General features: G+C 55.4%; 1 protein-coding gene across 1 annotated transcript; it reads left to right on the top strand.

Moving 5' to 3' along the window:
• The first annotated feature begins 821 nt into the window (after positions 1-821).
• On the top strand, positions 822-1,754 carry LOC141729590 (olfactory receptor 14C36-like). The gene has a single exon (XM_074544294.1). The coding sequence runs from the start codon at positions 822-824 to the stop codon at positions 1,752-1,754; it is 933 nt and encodes a 310-aa protein (XP_074400395.1).
• Positions 1,755-16,529: the final 14,775 nt, after the last annotated feature.

Here is a 16,529-nt window from a genome sequence, read left to right as displayed (position 1 = left end):
CTTCCCTCCAGAATGCAAACCTGTCCTGTAACATCTCTGTGTTATCTGTGTTATAATCCCCAGGGTGAGAGATAGAAGTTCTAGGATGGGAAAATGCTGTTGGGTTGGTGAAATGAGCCCTGTGTGTCCTTGGGTACAAATGTGGGGCTGAGACCTTGAGAAGGGGATGGACATTTGGTGGAGTGTGGGGGATCCATCTGCTCTCAGCAGTGTTGGAATGGTTTTTAAAGGAAATATGGGAGGGTGATCGTCCTCTGTCTGAGAATGGAGAAAGCCCAGAGAATCCCGGAACAGGACACGGAGACAGACCTCCTCCCCTCACTCTCCTCTCACCACCTTGCCTCAGAGAACTCGGTCTGTTCTCCCTGAGGGAAGCAGAAATGGTGAGAGTTTCTATCATCCAAAAATAGTCAGCAGGAGAGAGGGAAGAGGATTTGTAAAAACTCTAGAATATTTAAATAGACTTTACCATTCCTGCTCTCTGGAAGTGGGTGTGCAGATACTGACAGGGCCTTCTGTATTAACAAGGTTTCAGAGTGGAACAGGAGAAAAAGTCTCTGTCCTCCCCCCACATCTGCACAGCAAGGTGGAATCATAAAAAGCCTGTCTGTAGTTGCCCTGAACCTCATGTCCCACACAGCCAGCATCAGCCAGGGCTCCACACTTGGAATTGAAGAAAAATCTGCTAAAAATTTAAAGGGTGTCAGAGGGTTAAGGGAGAAGGGTGCCTGAGAAATAGCTTTGATTTTGCTGGAAGAAGTTTCTCCTAACCTGTCACTGTCCTGTCTCCATGAACAGGTTCCCATGTGCAACCACAGCAAATGTCCAACAGCAGCTCCATCAGGCACTTCCTCCTGCTGCCATTGGCAGACACGCGGCAGCTGCAGCTCCTGCACTTCTGCCTCTTGCTGGGCATCTCCCTGGCTGCCCTCCTGGCCAACGGCCTCATCATCAGTGCCATAGCCTGCGGCCACCACCTGCACACGCCCATGTTCTTCTTCCTGCTCAACCTGGCCCTCAGCGACCTGGGCTCCATCTGCACCACTGTCCCCAAAGCCACGCACAATTCCCTCTGGGACACCAGGACCATCTCCTACACAGGATGTGCTGCACAGGTTTTTCTGAATTTCTTCTTCCTTGGATCAGAGCTTTCCCTCCTTACCATCATGTGCTACGACCGCTATGTGTCCATCTGCAAACCCCTGCACTATGGGACCCTCCTGGGCAGCAGAGCTTGTGCCCACATGGCAGCAGCTGCCTGGGCCAGTGCCTTTCTCAATGCTCTGCTGCACACAGCCAATACATTTTCCCTGCCCCTGTGCCACGGCAATGCCATGGGCCAGTTCTTCTGTGAAATCCCACAGATTCTCAAGCTCTCCTGCTCCAAATCCTTCCTCAGGGAATTTGGGCTTCTTGTAGTTAGTGCCTGTTTAGCATTTGGTTGTTTTGTGTTCATTGTTTTCTCCTATGTGCAGATCTTCAGGGCTGTGCTGAGGATCCCCTCTGAGCAGGGACGGCACAAAGCCTTTTCCACCTGCCTCCCTCACCTGGCCATGTTTTCCCTGTTCCTCAGCACTATCATATTTGCTCATCTGAAGCCCCCCTGCATGTCCTCCCCATCCCTGGATGTGGCCCTGTCAGTTCTGTACTCGGTGGTGCCTCCAGCCCTGAATCCCCTCATCTACAGCCTGAGGAACCAGGAGCTCAGGGCAGCAGTGTGGACACTCATGACTAGATGGTTTCAGAAACATTAAACTGCTGGCCAATTTCTGAAAGTCACTTGTAATAAAAGTCATCTTTGATACTTCTTGTTGGATTGATTATGAGCTTTTTCCCCTTTCGTTTTAGCTTTTCCATATTGTTCACCAAGAAATGCCATTCTGGGTGCCATTTCTCATTTTGTTTCTCTCCACATTCCCTCTGACCACAGACTCTTTCAATGAGGGGCTGCACTCCTGCCAGTATTAAAGGAACTAAAGGCTCTCCCAGCAGAGTTTTCTGCAGAGATGCCCTTTTGTAGCCTTCTCTGGAGCTGCAGCAGCAGTGTCTGTGTGCAGAGCTGGAGGCAGATCAGTGCTGGCACAGCAGCTGTGCCCAGCAGCAGCGGCACTTGGTGTTGTCAGTGCTGCTGCCATGGCCCTGCCCCGCTGCCCTGGTGGCCCTGGTGTTGCTGCAGGGCCTGAGTGCTCTCGGGGCCGGGCACAGCCCTGGGGGTGGCAGTGCCGGGGCTGCAGCAGGGACAGGCCATGGGCACTGCTGGGGCAGCGCTGACGCCTCAGCCCAGGGCCTGGGGGCTCCAGGCTCCTTGCCCAGGCTCTCTCAAGAACACGGCCAGGCCAATGCTCAACACAGAAAAGCCCCGTGAGCAGCCCCAGGCTGGCCGTGGGCAGGTTGGGGGCAAACAGCATGGCTGGGGCTCTGCAAGGGCCCAGGGGGAGATGGGAAGGAGCAGCAGAGCAGGGGCTGATCCATCCCCAGTGTGCTGCACAGCCCAGGGCAGCGTCCCAGAGCGTCCTCATGGAGCTGCCAACAACATCCCCCCTCTGCAGCCCTGGCCTCTCTCCCAGCTCACACAGGTGCCCCATCCTTGCAGGCACAGACACGGCAGCACTGGCTCAGCAGCCCCTGTTTGCATTGCACAGAGCAGGGGGAGCACCCCCATGCTGTTACTGTGGGACATGAACCAGAGGGAGCACAAATGCCATCAGCCCCTGGGGCCAGCAAGGAATGGGGGACACCAGGGAAACCACTCAACTTTGTCCTGGCCTCTGCAGTCAGCCGGAAAGTTTGTTCCCATCAGGTGGGAGTTTCCTGTCCCACTGCAGACACTGTTGCTCAGAGCCAGGGCTGCCTGGCAGCTAGCCCCAAACTGCCCTCAGCATTTCCTTGGCTTTTTCCTTTGCTTTCTTTCCCAAACCTGATATCTTCCCATTGCCCATCCCCTTCTCCTCCCCTGAAAACAGCCCATCTCTGTTTGTCCTTTCCTCTCTGGCCCCACTCCCCATTGCAGTTCCTGACTTGGCACCATGGGAACGTCCCTTGGGCAGCAGGATCATCCTACAAGTGCTGCAGGAATTGTCTGCAGGCTCCTGCAGTGCCTGGTGCTGCTCCCTTGCCAGAGGCACTCCAGGCCAGGAGGGCACATCTGGGCTGCTGTGTCTGGCTCTGGGGCTCCCTGTTCTGGGCAATGAGGAGGAGCTGCAGAGGCTCTGCAGGACTGACAGGATGGGCTTTGGGGCTGGCAGGAGAAGCTGAGGGACCTGGGCTGCTGGAGCTTCTGAAGGGGAGGCCCAGGGCTCATCCTGCAACTGCTGCAAGGGTGGTTCCAGAGAATCACAGAACAAGCAAGGGTGGAAAAGACCTTGGAGGTCCTCAAGTCCAACCTGTTCCCTGGCACTGCCTTGTCTCCCCTGAGCCTCCTCTTCTCCCGGATAAACAACCCCAGCTCCCTCAGCCGCTCTGAACAGGACTTGTGCTCCAGACCCCTCCCCAGCCTTGTTGCCCTTCTCTGGACACGCTCCAGCCCCTCCATGGCCTTCCTAAATTGGGGGCCCAGAACTGGACACAGCATTCGAGGTGTGGCCTCACCAGTGCTGAGTTCAGGGCAAGAATCCCTGCCCTGCTCCTGCTGGCCACACCATTCCTGATCCAGGCCAGGAGCCATTGGCATCCTTGCCCAGCTGGGCACACTGCTGGCTCATGTCCAGCCTGCTGTCCATCAGTCCCTGCAGGTCCCTTTCTGCCTGGCTACTGTCCAGTCACTCTGTCCCCAGCCTCTAGCACTGCAGGGGTGGTTGTGGACAAAGTGCAGGACCCAGAACTTGGTCTTGTTCAACCTCACATTTTTGGATTTGGGCCCTGGATCCAGCCTGTCCAGGGCCCTGTGCAGAGCCCTCCTACCCTCCAGCAGATCCACACTCACACCCAGCTTGGTGTCACAATTTTGGCAATGCTGGACTCAGTCCCCTCATGCAGATCATCAGTGCAGACACTGAAATCCATGCTGGCTGGCTCTGATCCCTTGGCCTCTTGTGGGTGCCCTGGGATGGCACTCAAGGTGATCTGTTCCATAACCTCGCTGGGCACCCAAGTCAGGCTGACAGGCCTGGAGTTGCCCAGCTCCTCCTTCCAGCCCTTCTTGGGGATGGGCTCACACTGGCACCTCCAGTCCTCTGGGACCTCCCTGCTGAGCCAGCACTGATGGTAAATGATGGAGAGCAGCTTGGGGAGCTCATCGACCAGCTCCCTCATCCCCCTAGGATGAATCCCATCCAATCCCATACACCTGTGAGCATTAGAGAGGCTCAGCCGGTCACCAACTGCTCCCTTCTGTATTACAGGGTCTGTTCTTCTCCCTATGTCCATCTACCAGCTCAGGAGAACACTTGTCCTCAGGACAACCTGTCCTAATATTGAAAATTGAGACAAAGAATGTATTGAGCAGTACAGCCTTTTCCTTATCTTTAATTTTTTAATTTTTCACTGCAATTCATAAAGTGTAGAGGTTCTCCTCCCTCCTTTTGCCATAATTTTTTTAAGAAAACTTTTTTTTTTTTTTTTTTTTTTTTTAATGGAAGCCACAAGGTTGCATTCTAATTAAGCTTTTACCACTCTAATTATTTTTGTTATAACCTAATATCAACCATAAATACTTCCTGAGTTGCCATTCCATTTGACCCCTGACTTCCCACAAAAGCACCATGTGGAACTAGGCCAGTCATTTCCCTCACTGGCTCATGTTTTTTGCACACTGGGACAAAGTGAGGGACAAATCCCCCTTAAGATTATTTTCTTGAAATTTGCCCATCCTTCCTGGATTCCTTTATTTTTAAGGGCTGTTTCCCTTTAAAAAATTGGTACCTGATTCAGCACTCCCCAAATCTGCATCCTAAATAGCCCAAAGTCTGCCCTTCCTAATTCCAGTGCAGAGGCTTTGTTTCTGCCCCTCCTTCTTAACCAGAAGGTCACAGAGTGTGCTATGACATCATAGAATGGGGTATATGAGGTCATCAAGCAATTATGACATCATAGACTGCCTCTGTGATATCACAGAGCAGGCTGTGACATTGTGAGTCAGAGGTCTAACATCATAGGGCAGACTAAGAAATCACAGAGTTGGCTGTGAAAACACAGAGCAGGCTGTGACATCCCAGAGGGGCTGTGTGACATCCCAGCAGGCTGTGTCAGGTCACTGGGTTGGTCACTCTGCCCCAGCTCCCCCTCACAGTTTCTCCCAACAACTCCAATGCTGTTCATGCCCAGCAGGGTCCCTGTCCCCCGGGATCCCCCCGGCCCACCTGGAGCCACAGCGTCCACCAAAGGATGTTCCACAGGATCCACCCCAGAGCCTGACATGGGGACAAGGGGCCAGGGCTGTGTGACCAGGACAGCAAGGACGGGGATTATCCAGGTCACTGTGGCCTGGTTGGTGTTGCCCAGGGCAGGAAAGATGTCTGGCAGCTGGAGCAGGGTCTGGGAAGGGCCTCCAAGGTGGGGCTGGAGCCCTTGGGCTGTGAGCAGAGGCTGAGGGAGCTGGGCTGGTCCAGCCTGGAGCAGGGAAGGCTGAGGGGCTCCTCACCCCAGCCTGGCAGTGCCAGCGAGGAGGGGATGGAGAACACAGAGCCAGGCTCTGCACAGGGGAATGGTGGGAGACAAAAGCCAATGGGTGGAAGGGGAAAGAGGGGAGATCAGCCAGGGCAGGAGGAGATGAAATGAGTCAGGCTGGTTTCAGAATTTCCTCAACACCAAGAGCAGCCTGACCTCCCTTCTCCATCCACCACTGACAGCTGTGCAAATCAGGAATTGTTGGAGCTCTTTTTCCCCAACTACAGGACAAGCATCCTGGTACAAAAATTTAATTGTGTTTATATCTATCACAGAACCACATTTGTCTGAAATTACTCTTGTAATGGAAATCACCTATGGATGGTGGACTCAACAGACGCTGCTGGGATGTTGCACTTAGCTCAGGGAAGAGCGTGATTATTATTATTAAATTGTGTCTTGTTCAACTGTGGTCTGTTGGCCATGAAGAGAAACTTTCTGTGCCTCTGAGTCTCACCACTTCCTGACCCCCAAAGGACACAAACCTGATGAGTCGTGGTTCCCACTCCAGTGGTGGCACCTGGATCTCCCTCCATATCCAGAGCAGAGCTCCCTTGTCCCAGAAAGTCCCTGGCAATGCAGGGATGAAGGAAACAGGACAGGCCTTTTGGATCAGGGGCAGGGCAGAGCCAGGGAAGAGATGGACTTTTGCATTTGATGGAGCTGTGCCTTCCCTTGCCTTTGTTGGCTGACAAGAAATGAACATCCCTCTGTGTCTCAGGCAGCTCCTTCTCCAAGGAAAGCAGGTGGGAGTTGGAGCCAAGGAGCTGAAAGCTGCAGGTGCAGCCTGGGCTGGAGGGAGCTCAGATTTGCACACGGCTGCTCTGAGTGCCAGGGCTTGGATGGGGGGAATGGTGGGGTGGGGGTAGGGACAGAGTCTGAGTGATTGTCAGCCATGAAGGGCCTTTTGTCACAGACAACTTTTATGAAAAATCCTTTCTTTAGAATTTTTCCTCCTGAGAAGCTGAGAGGCCTCAAGAACAAAATGTAAACAATGATTATCTGCTGCTGTGGAGGGCAACATATAGATCTGTGATTAGTCTCATGTAGTTGTTTCTAATTAATGGCCAATCACAGCCCAGCTGGTTTGGACACAGAGCTTGAGCCACAAACCTTTGTTATAATTTCTTTATTTTCTCTTTTTACCTAAGCCTTCTGATGAAACCTTTTCTTCTATTCTTTTAGTATAGTTTTAATGAATTACATATAATAAAATAATAAATCAAGCCTTTTGAAACATGGAGTCAGATCCTCATCTCTTCCCTCATCCAAGAACCCCTGTGAACACCGTCACAGTCTTGATTTTCATATCTGTTCCAACTACATGAGGAGATACTTGGATTCAACATCAATTGGAGATTGCTATTAACAGGGAATAATAAAAAATTGAACAGGACGTAAAAAATGTTTTCTCACTGTCTTTTTAAATAGAACATATTCAGTTGAATGCACTTCTGAAATCTCTCTTTGTTAACAACACAAGTTTTGGAAACAAAAATGAAATTATTCCCAGAGGCTTGGCTTGTTAAGGTGTTCTGAATGTTAATGAGCCCTGGGACACTGAATTCCTGCACTGAAGAGCTGAAGGCTGAACAAGCCTCTGGAGCAGGAAAATTCAGCAGCAGCCTCCAAGGTGCTGAGGATGTCAGCAGCCCCCACTGAGGCCATCCCTGCCCAGAGACCGTGGGGGAATGGGCAGACAAGGAGAGCGTCCCTGGGGCTGGGGCAGCACAACTCAGAGGCAGCAGCGGCTCCAGCTGGGAAATGGAGTGTGGAATGTGGCTGGGAAAGCCCTGCCTGGGCTGTGCCAAGCAGGACACACAAGCCTGCTCCCCATCCACTAAAAACTCTTTCAAGGAGACATTTTAAAGGAATTACAATTATTTGTGTTCTCTGAGTTGGATATACTGGAGAAATACAAACAAGAGATTCTCAGGAGCTCAAAACAACCAAATATCCTTTACTAGCAACTTTAGAAAACCAGAGAAACTTTGGCAAAATGTTTAATACCACATTCAATCAACAGAAAATACTTCTCAAAGCAGTATTTTGGCCCATTCAATTTCATAAACACTAAACCTGTTCAATTTAAAATAATTCAAAATTTTAAAGAGGACAGAAATAGAAGAAGATGACACAGAAAGAGAGAAAGGCAAAAATTATTTAGAGAAGCACACACACAGCTACCACCTCCTGGATTCCAGTGGTGTACAAATGGGAATTCCAAGAGGATACAGGGTCGAGATGTGTGCTTGCCTTGTGGTCTTAAATACCACAAGCCTTAAGTACCCCTTGATCTCCCTGGGCCCTTCCCCCAGGTGGGACTTGGGGTCATTTGGTCCCTCAGGAGCTGGGCTGGGGCTGCAGAGGTGGCTGTGGAGCATTGCCTGTGCTGTGCCAGGGACTGGCAGACACTGCTGGGCTGGGATAGAGGCTCTGGGGGGATTGGGGTTCCAGGGCACGGCAGGGCTGGGGTTCCAGGGCAGGACAAGGCTCGACCTTCCCCTTCCTCCCACACAGGAAATGTTTTCAGCCAAAAATCTCCTCCAGCCTGTCACAACAGGGAATAGTGGAAGTGGAGGCCTGATTTCATGGGCACCTGGATAAGGACAGCTCCCTTCCAGAGAAAGGAAAGCCCTAGTTCTCAGTTCATTTTTTGTTTGATTGCCTAATTTTGGAGGGGTTTTTTGGTTTTGTTTTGTTTAGTTTTGTTTTGTTTCCTTGGTGCGCCTCAAGTGTCCAGTCAGGAGCAGAGTGACTCTTGCCAAGGAACTTTGTGCTGCTGTCCTTTAATATTAAATCTGGTTTATCTGATCCCTTGCCAGGGATTTTTTCAGCACTCTCAAGGCCTCGTTGGTAGCAGGGTGAAGGAGCCCTGGCCCAGGCTCTGGCCCTGGGGGACACGGGGACACTGCTGGGGGGTCCTTGTCCCCCTGTGCCACCCCCAGGGCCCCGGTCCCCTGTCCCCGTGTCAGGCTCTGGGGTCGATCTCATGGAACATCCTCTGGGGGAGGCTGCGGGGCCGGGGGCGGGGGGACCCGGGGGGACAGGGGACCCCGCTGTGCACGAGCAGGGTTGGACTGCTCTGGGGGGAGCTGTGAGGGGGGCCGGGGCAGAGTGACCTCCTCAGTGACCTCACACAGCCCCTGTGATGTCACAGCCCATGCTGGGATGTCACAAATCCCCCTTGTGATGTCACAGAGCCAATGCTGGCATATCACTCTCTGATGTCATACAGCTGCCTCCTGGGATGTCTCAGAAGACACTGTGATGTCATAAACTCACCCAGTGATGTCACTGCATGTTCTCTGATGTCACAGACTGTTCTGTGATGTTACTCAGACACCCAGTGATACCACAACCCACTCTTTGATGCCACAGAGCCACCCTCCATGATAGCAGAGTCTAGTCTATGGCGTCACATCCTACCCTATCATGTCACAGCCACCTCTGTGATGTCACAATCCCTTCAGTGATGTCACACAATCCTCTCTGTGATGTCACACTGCAACTCTGTAATGTCACCGCACACATTTTGATCTCACAGCCTGCTCTATGCTGTCATACAGCCATGCCATGATGTCACAACCTTCTCGGTGATGTCACACAATCCCCTCTACGATGCTGTAGCTGCTTGATGACATCACACAACAAACTCTGTGATGTCACAGCCCAATCTGTGACCTCACACAGCCCACTCTGTGCCGTCCCACAGCCCCTTGCTGACATCACAGCTGTTCTGTGCCTCTATGACACAGCCACAGAGGTGCTGCTGTGACACAGCCCCCTCAGGGCCATCCCACAGCCCCTGCCAGTGCTGAGCCCCTGTGAGCTCTGTCTGTGCCCTGCTGGTGTCCCTGAGGGGCCCTGGCAGTGCCCCAGCCCTGCTGGGCTGTGCACAGGAGCTGCTCCTGGCCAGAGCTGTCTCTCTGCAGCGCTGCCCTTGCCAGGAGCTGCCTCTGGGCCAGGAGCCTGGCCCAGCTCAGCAGCACAGACACAGCACAGGGACTTTAATGACCCTCTGGGGCTTTGGTGCTCTTTGCATCAGACTCAGTGCCTCACCTCTGAATGTGCTCAAAGAACTTTGCAGGGACTCAAAAAGTGATTGAAACACCAAAGTTTCTCATACTTTAAAAAGATCTGTCTGAGGGACAAGACTGAGAAAGTGTCCCCAGGTTCCAGGTAGAGCAGAACACTGGTGGCAGTGATGACAGGTGGGGACAAGCAAGGGAAAGGTGTCTCTGGTGCTGAGGAAATCTGCACCTCTGTCCCTGCAGGCTGTCGGCATCCCCCGGCTGCCCCACCTGGCCGGGCTCTTCCTTTGCTGACAGCTCTGCCTCCTGCCTGCCTCTGCCTGCCCACACAGAGCCATGGGCTGCTCCAGGCTCCTGCCAGGGGACGTGCTGCACCACAGCCCTGCCCTGCCAGGGAAATTCCTTTCTCCTGGTGTTCGCTCTGGACCTCCCCAGCTGCCCTTGGTGCTATTATTTCCTTCTCATGCTTATATCCTCTAGGCAGGAAAGCTCCAGCCTCTCTGAAACCACCCTTCAGCCCCTGCCAGGCTACTCTTGTTCTGCCCTCAGTCTCCACCCCAATGAGCCCAGGGCCTGCAGCCTCCACCTGCTGGTTATGTGATGAGGCCTCCAAACCCCATCTTGGGGGATTTTTGGGTCCTCTCCAAGGTCTGTGAAAATGGGAAAACAGTGGTCAAAGGTATTTTCTCCCAAATCTTTCAGTGGCAGAACAAGGGTTAATATGTCTAATAGTGAATGAGGTTGTATTTGCATTTGTTAGAAGGAGGAAATATTTTATAGTTATGAGAGTGGAACAAAACTGCAACTGTTTCTCCAGAGAAGTGGATGTGCCATGCCAGGAATTGTCCAGGAGCAGGAGCTTTGTGCAACCTGACATAGTGAAACCCCTTTCCCTCCCCAAGGATGGAATTCCCGTTGTGTGGGTTCTCTTATGTGCTCACAAGGCTTCTGGCCGGAATGTCAGCTGAGGGCAGCCAGGCTGCTGCAGCAATTCAGAGGCATCTCCCTAATAATTTTGATAACCAGATGATAACAACCCATTGAAACTTGAGCAAATCCCATTCATCTTTAAGCAGCCTAAGAAATTTATAGAAAAAAAAATGTATAGACTAGTACATTTAGAAAATGTTGCATTTCTTAAGTGCAAAATAAAGCACAATCAGTAGAGCATATATTGTTCATCCACTCAGCTGTGCGTACCACTGAACTGCTGCACCAGAGGATGGGCATTATCCCATCCTGTATTTCCCTTTGGCATTCTCTCTCAGAGGGCAGATGAGACAAAACCAAGAAGTTCAACTTGAGTCAATCTTTACCTTCAAAGGAAATTCAGGAACCTTTTGCAGAGGTCAATGCTCTGCACGTTGCTGAACTTTGCAGAAGCCAATTCTCTGCACGCTGATGAAATCTTTGCAGAGGCGAATGCTCTGCAGGTAGGAATCTTGCAGAGGCCAATGCTCTGCAGGTGTAGGAATTCTCTGCCAGGCCAATGCCCCGCGAACAATTCCCTTTGCGAATGGCTCAGTGCAGCCGCCTGCAGGAGCCCAGGCTGCGCACACCCAGCCAGGGCCGCGTTCTCGGGCAGCTGAGGCCTCGCCGCTGTCACAGACGCCGCCGCCACGTTCGCGGTTCCCAGGCACCCGCGGCCCGCGGCAGCCGCCGCCGTTTCCTGGATCCTGCCCCTCCCGGCCCCGCACGCCCCCCCAGGATGCTGCCGGGGTTCGGGGGCTTCGTCTGCCCGGGCTGGGGCTCGGCCTCCCCTGCGGGACAAGGTGAGGGGGGGTCCCCGGGGGTCGTGTCCCCCCCGGAACGTGTGTGAGTCCCCCATGTCCCCCCCAAGCCGGGGTTACCCCCTTTTCTTTGCCCAGAGCTCCTGAGCCAGCTCCTGCTGCCTCCCGGGACGGGCTTTGGGGAGCCCCCCGGGGACCCCCTTGAATGCCCATTCCTGGGCACTGTGACCCCCCGCATCTCCTTCCCCAGTGCAGGATCCCCTGCACCCCCTTATCCTGCCCCGACACCCCCTGCACCCCTTTTCCCGGGTATGCTCCTCTGGCAGCCCCTGGATCCCCCGTTTCCATGAGCCCGGAGACCCCCGGACCCCTTTCCCGGCCAGCCCGGGGCACTTCACTGCCAGGCCTCCCTTTGCCCGGCGACCGGTGACGTCACTGAAGACTCGGGCCGCCATTGGAGGGCAGCAAAGAGCGGCACCAATGGCGGGGCCGGAGGCGGCTCAGAGGGCGGGGCCGCAGCAGAGCAGCGCGATGGCTCCAGCGCTGGGGCTGGGGCCGCTCCTGGGGCCCCGGGGGGCGGCGAGAGCTGAGGGGACCCCCAGCACCGGGCCTCTGTGATCGCCCGTTCCGGAGCACCGAGGGGCCCCTGAACCCCCATTCCTGGGCGCCGCCATCCCCCCGCACCCCCATTCCCGGGCATGGGTTACACCCTGCACCCCCTTATCCGGCACCAACAACCCCCGCACCCCCTTTCCGGCCATCTCGCCTCTCCCAGCCCCCAGAGCCCCCTTTTCCTTGGGCCAGAGACCCCCTGGACCCCTATTCCTCCCTTTGGGAATGTGGAGCAGCGGGATGGGGAGTTCCCCTCCCCGCCTCACCATGCCCTGCTTCCCAGAGCCGGAATCCAGCGGGAATCTCACCCTGGTGCTCCCTGTGTCTGTCAGCCCTGCCATTGGCGTTGTTCTCCTCCTCGGATTCGGCGTCTGGAGGCTCCAATCCGATTCCCCCCAAACCCATCCTGGGGGTCACCCTCTTCTTCCCCCCTCCCAAGACTCCTGGGGGTCCCCCATGTCCCACTTAGCCCCCCCAAACTCCTCCTGGGTCCCCCCATAAGCCGCACATGGGGATTCCTGGGAGTTCCCCTGTGTTCCCCCATTCCCAGGACTTTGGGGGTCCCCCCTGATCTGTCCGTGCCCCCCCAGATTTCTTCCACAGGCCCCTGTGATGGTGGGGCTGGGGGCTGAGTGCTGGTGCCCCCTTGCCTGCAGTAGATCCAGCGCTGAGGGGAGTTTGGGGGTCCCTCGGCATTTGCAGTCCCCTGCGGGTTGGGGTGACCCCCCGTGCCCCCAGGATCCCCCTGAACATGCCGACACTGCCTGTGCTCAGTGAGGGGGCTCATTCCCAGTACGGGGTCCCAGCTCTGTCACCGGCATTGCCAAGGTACCCCTAAAACCTCCAGGGAACCCCAAACCCTCTGGAACAAACCAACCTCCCTGGGACCCCAAAACCATCCCTGGGCTCTCCAAAAGCTCTCCAAGACCGCAAAATCCCCTACTGACCACCCCAAATCCTCCCAGGACATCAAAATTCACACAGGATGTTCCAACACCCCTCCAGATCCCCTGAGAAGGTTCATACCTGGCACGGGATCCTCATCTCTGTCACTGGCAGGTATCCCAAAACAGCCTTGGGTTCCCCCTGGCATCGCCTAATCCCCTGTGTTGGCAGCCCAGAAAACCCCCCTTGGGAACCCCCAAAAATCCACCATGACCCCCCAAAATCCCTGGTATAAACAAAACCCCCGCCAGGAACCACTGACAACAGTTTATACCCAGCACAGAGTCACCATCACCATCACCCAGGTACCTCCAAAGCCTCCCAAGACCCCCAAACCCCCCTGGGACCCCCAGTATTCCCAGGATCTCCAACTCCCCCTCCCGGGCTCCAGTGTCTGATATAAACGGGAATGGCGTTGCCCTTTTAAGGGGACTGATAGTGGGACTCGACCATAGTGGGGGCCCTTAAAACGGCGACGGTAGAGAGAACCCCAAAAATCACCCTGGCAGGCAAAACATCCTCTACAGGCGCTTGGAGTGGGGGCCCCATAAAAATGTCACTTAAAGCTGTCATGATCCCCCCTTGAAAGGGGCTTGTGTGGCTGCGGCCCCACAAACACCCTAAAATGGGAAGGAAAAAACACACTTGGAGTGGTGGGATCCCCCCAAAAAACCCTAAAAAGAGAAAATCTCCACTTCAAAGGGACCTGAAGACCTTTAAAGGGCCTCGAGACGGGACAAGATCCCCTCCTCTGCTGGGGCCTCTCCCAGCGAGGAACTCTCCTGTTCACTACCCTCGGGGCAGCCCCTGAGTCTGTCCAAACACAGGAACTTCGCCTTGTTGAGCCCAGATCCAGAGTCCTGACTCCTGCACAGGGCACAGGAAATCCCTCGCTCGCTGCTGTGCATTGTCCCTGCTGAGGCTCAGACACTGGCAGGGCACATTCCCTGCCTGCAGGATTCGTGCCCGACCCAAGCACTGCACTGATGGCTCCAGCATTGCTTTCCAGCAAAACCAGGGCAAGGCAAACTGGGTGTAGCTCATGGTATTTTACAGTGGCTAAAACTCACTAAGTAACCAATCTTAGAGGTGAGATGCATTTGGAATTCATGGCATGGAGAAGCAGTGCAACATGGAAAAGGGGAGCATAAAAATAAATAGAGGAAAACATCTCAGATTGTTACTTTCCATTTTCATTTCACCTCTGGAAAGCTGTTTCACTTCTCCCCAGTCCTGTTTGCCCTTTTCAAGAACCTTTCCCAGAGAACGAGGTGCAGCTTCTGTCACAAGATGTGCCCCCAACTGCAGCTTCTCTTGGCTTTCAGCACCGTGAGTGCAGCACGACTTCTGCTGCAAAGCAGGACAAATGTTTGGATTCCTTGACAGCTTGTCTTTTCTTTTCCTTGTGGGCCGGGGAGTTGTGCCATCGCTGAGTTTTTCATTGTGCCCGTTCTAACACAAGAAAACAGGAGGTTTTGTTGGGGACTTGCTGGGGAATGCAAGCCTGACTGAACGCAGAGAAAGAATCTCCAGGACACTCTGGGAGCTCCCTGGGCTGGGCTCAGGTTCCCACTGGGACTCTGCAGAGAGCTGGGCTCCAAGTGGGATCAGCAGCAGTGCAAAATACCTCTGGGCATCTCCATTTTCTGCTGCTCCAAGGAAGCAATGAAGGCAGTCAAGTTCTGTTTTTTCGTTCTCCTGGTGGATTTTTTCATTTGATTTGCCACTCCAGAGGCAATTTCTGTGATGGTCTCTGTAGGTTGATTCTATTTCAACAGCACCAGCAGCAGGGTGGTGTTTGAGTGCTGCAAATGTGATCTGTGAGGCTTTCATTCCCCTCGACTTAATACTCAAGGACTTGTGAGCATTTCAGTCTCTGCTAATCATGATGCCTCTGACAAAACCACTGAGTTCACCATCACAAAAGCACAGTGGGCAGCAGTGATTGAAAGAGGGAAGTGCAGTTGTACTGATAAAATTCAGGTGGCAAGGACAAGAGGGCCAAGAGCAGCCGTGATCTCCAATTGCCAAGGCAGAGGCAGCAGCAGCCTCCTGCTGTCAGCTCAGGGTGAGTAAAAGAGCGCTAAAAACAGCGCTGGAACCCGATCCTTTCTTCCTCTGAGGGCTGGCTCAGGGCAGCACAGGCGGGCCCTGAGCAGTCAGGGCTGTGTGTGGGTGGTGGCTGCTCCGCTCCCGAATTAAGCTGGAAAACGCCCTTGGAAGCCGAGCCAGAGGCAGGGGGGAAGGAGCCGGCGCTACTGCTGCTGCCGGCCGGGAGCCCCGGCTGGGCGGGGCCAGCACCCCCTGCGCTGCCATTACTGCTGTGAAGAGGCAGAATCTGTGGAAGTTCAGCGAGTGTCTGGTAAGGACAGCCTGCGAGCCCCAGCCTCAGCCCGGAGAAGCCCCCTGAGCGCGGTGCTCAGTGTGCAGGGCTGGCAGCAGTGCCTCTACCCGGTGCTGCACGCAGAGGCCGCGCGGGCTCTTCTCCAGGCTCCCGTGGGCCCGAGCCGGGTGCCCATGGAGCCCCGGCCTGGCAGGGCTGCGGGGCGGCACCGCGGCTCCCCGGGCAGCAGCCGGCCCTCTGCCCTCTCCCCTCGGGAGCCCTTGGCCAGCGGCTGCTGGCCGCCCCTCAGGGCTGTGCGGGCACGGGAGGCCGGGGCTGAGCCCGCGCCCACCCTTCCCTCCTGCCGCTCTCTGAAGCTGGCAGAGGACAGGAGCCGAGCGGCCGAGCACCTGCGCCGGGCCCTGCGCTACCTGCTGAGCCCACAGGAGTCCCTGCGAGCAGCGGCCATCAGGTTCATGGGTGAGCCACGAGCCCGGGCTGCCCTTCCCCTCCCCGGCCCGCCGCAGCTCGGCCCCAGCCCCGCCTGCTGCCCCGGCAGCGCCAGCCGGGCCCTGAGGCGCCTTGGAGCCCCGCCCGGCCTGGGCGTTGCTGCTGCCGCCCTCTGGCAGCCGTGCCCTGGGGCGGCAGCGTGCGGCAAGGCCCGGGCTGAGCCCTGCCGGGCCAGCAGCCCGTGTGGCCACAGCGCCGGCAGCGCCGCTGGCAGGGAGCTGTGCCACTGGGGCCGTGACAGGCTCTGTGTTCACAGGCATGGCCGGGCGGCACCTTAGGGGGAAGAAGGAAGAGCTGCAGCTGATCTGCAGTGGTGAGTGAGGGCAGCGGGCTGACAGCGGGGGCTGCCGGGGGAGTTGCAAGCCCTGCCCCGGTAGCAGAGGGCTCTGCTCCTTATGCGGACATGGGGCGGCGTGGCAGAGCACACAGAGATTTCAGGGCCACCTTGGGGATTCGTGGCCAGCAGCTTCGGGCCGGTGCCCTTGGTCCCTGCTCCCTCGTGGCCATGGCTAGAGCCGGCTGGGATGGCCCTGGCAGGGGGCTCTCCTGGGCTCGCCGCAGATCCGGGATCTGACCATGGCTCTGTCCCTCTCTCTTGCAGCCCTTGAACCGCTGACAGAGGACATCAGCAGTGCCGTGTCGGACGTGGCACTAGAAACACTGTATGTTCTCCAGGCACTGCAGAGCGAGCGATATTCCCTCTTCCAGAGGCTGCAAGATGAGCTCTGCAGGACATGGAGGTCCCGACCTCGTCTGTTGGGGCTCGGCTGG

This window comes from Zonotrichia albicollis, chromosome 7 (genome assembly GCF_047830755.1).
Source record: "Zonotrichia albicollis isolate bZonAlb1 chromosome 7, bZonAlb1.hap1, whole genome shotgun sequence".
Lineage (NCBI taxonomy): Eukaryota > Metazoa > Chordata > Aves > Passeriformes > Passerellidae > Zonotrichia > Zonotrichia albicollis.
Note: the sequence above shows the minus strand (reverse complement) of the source record. Positions and strands in the feature narration are given on the sequence as shown.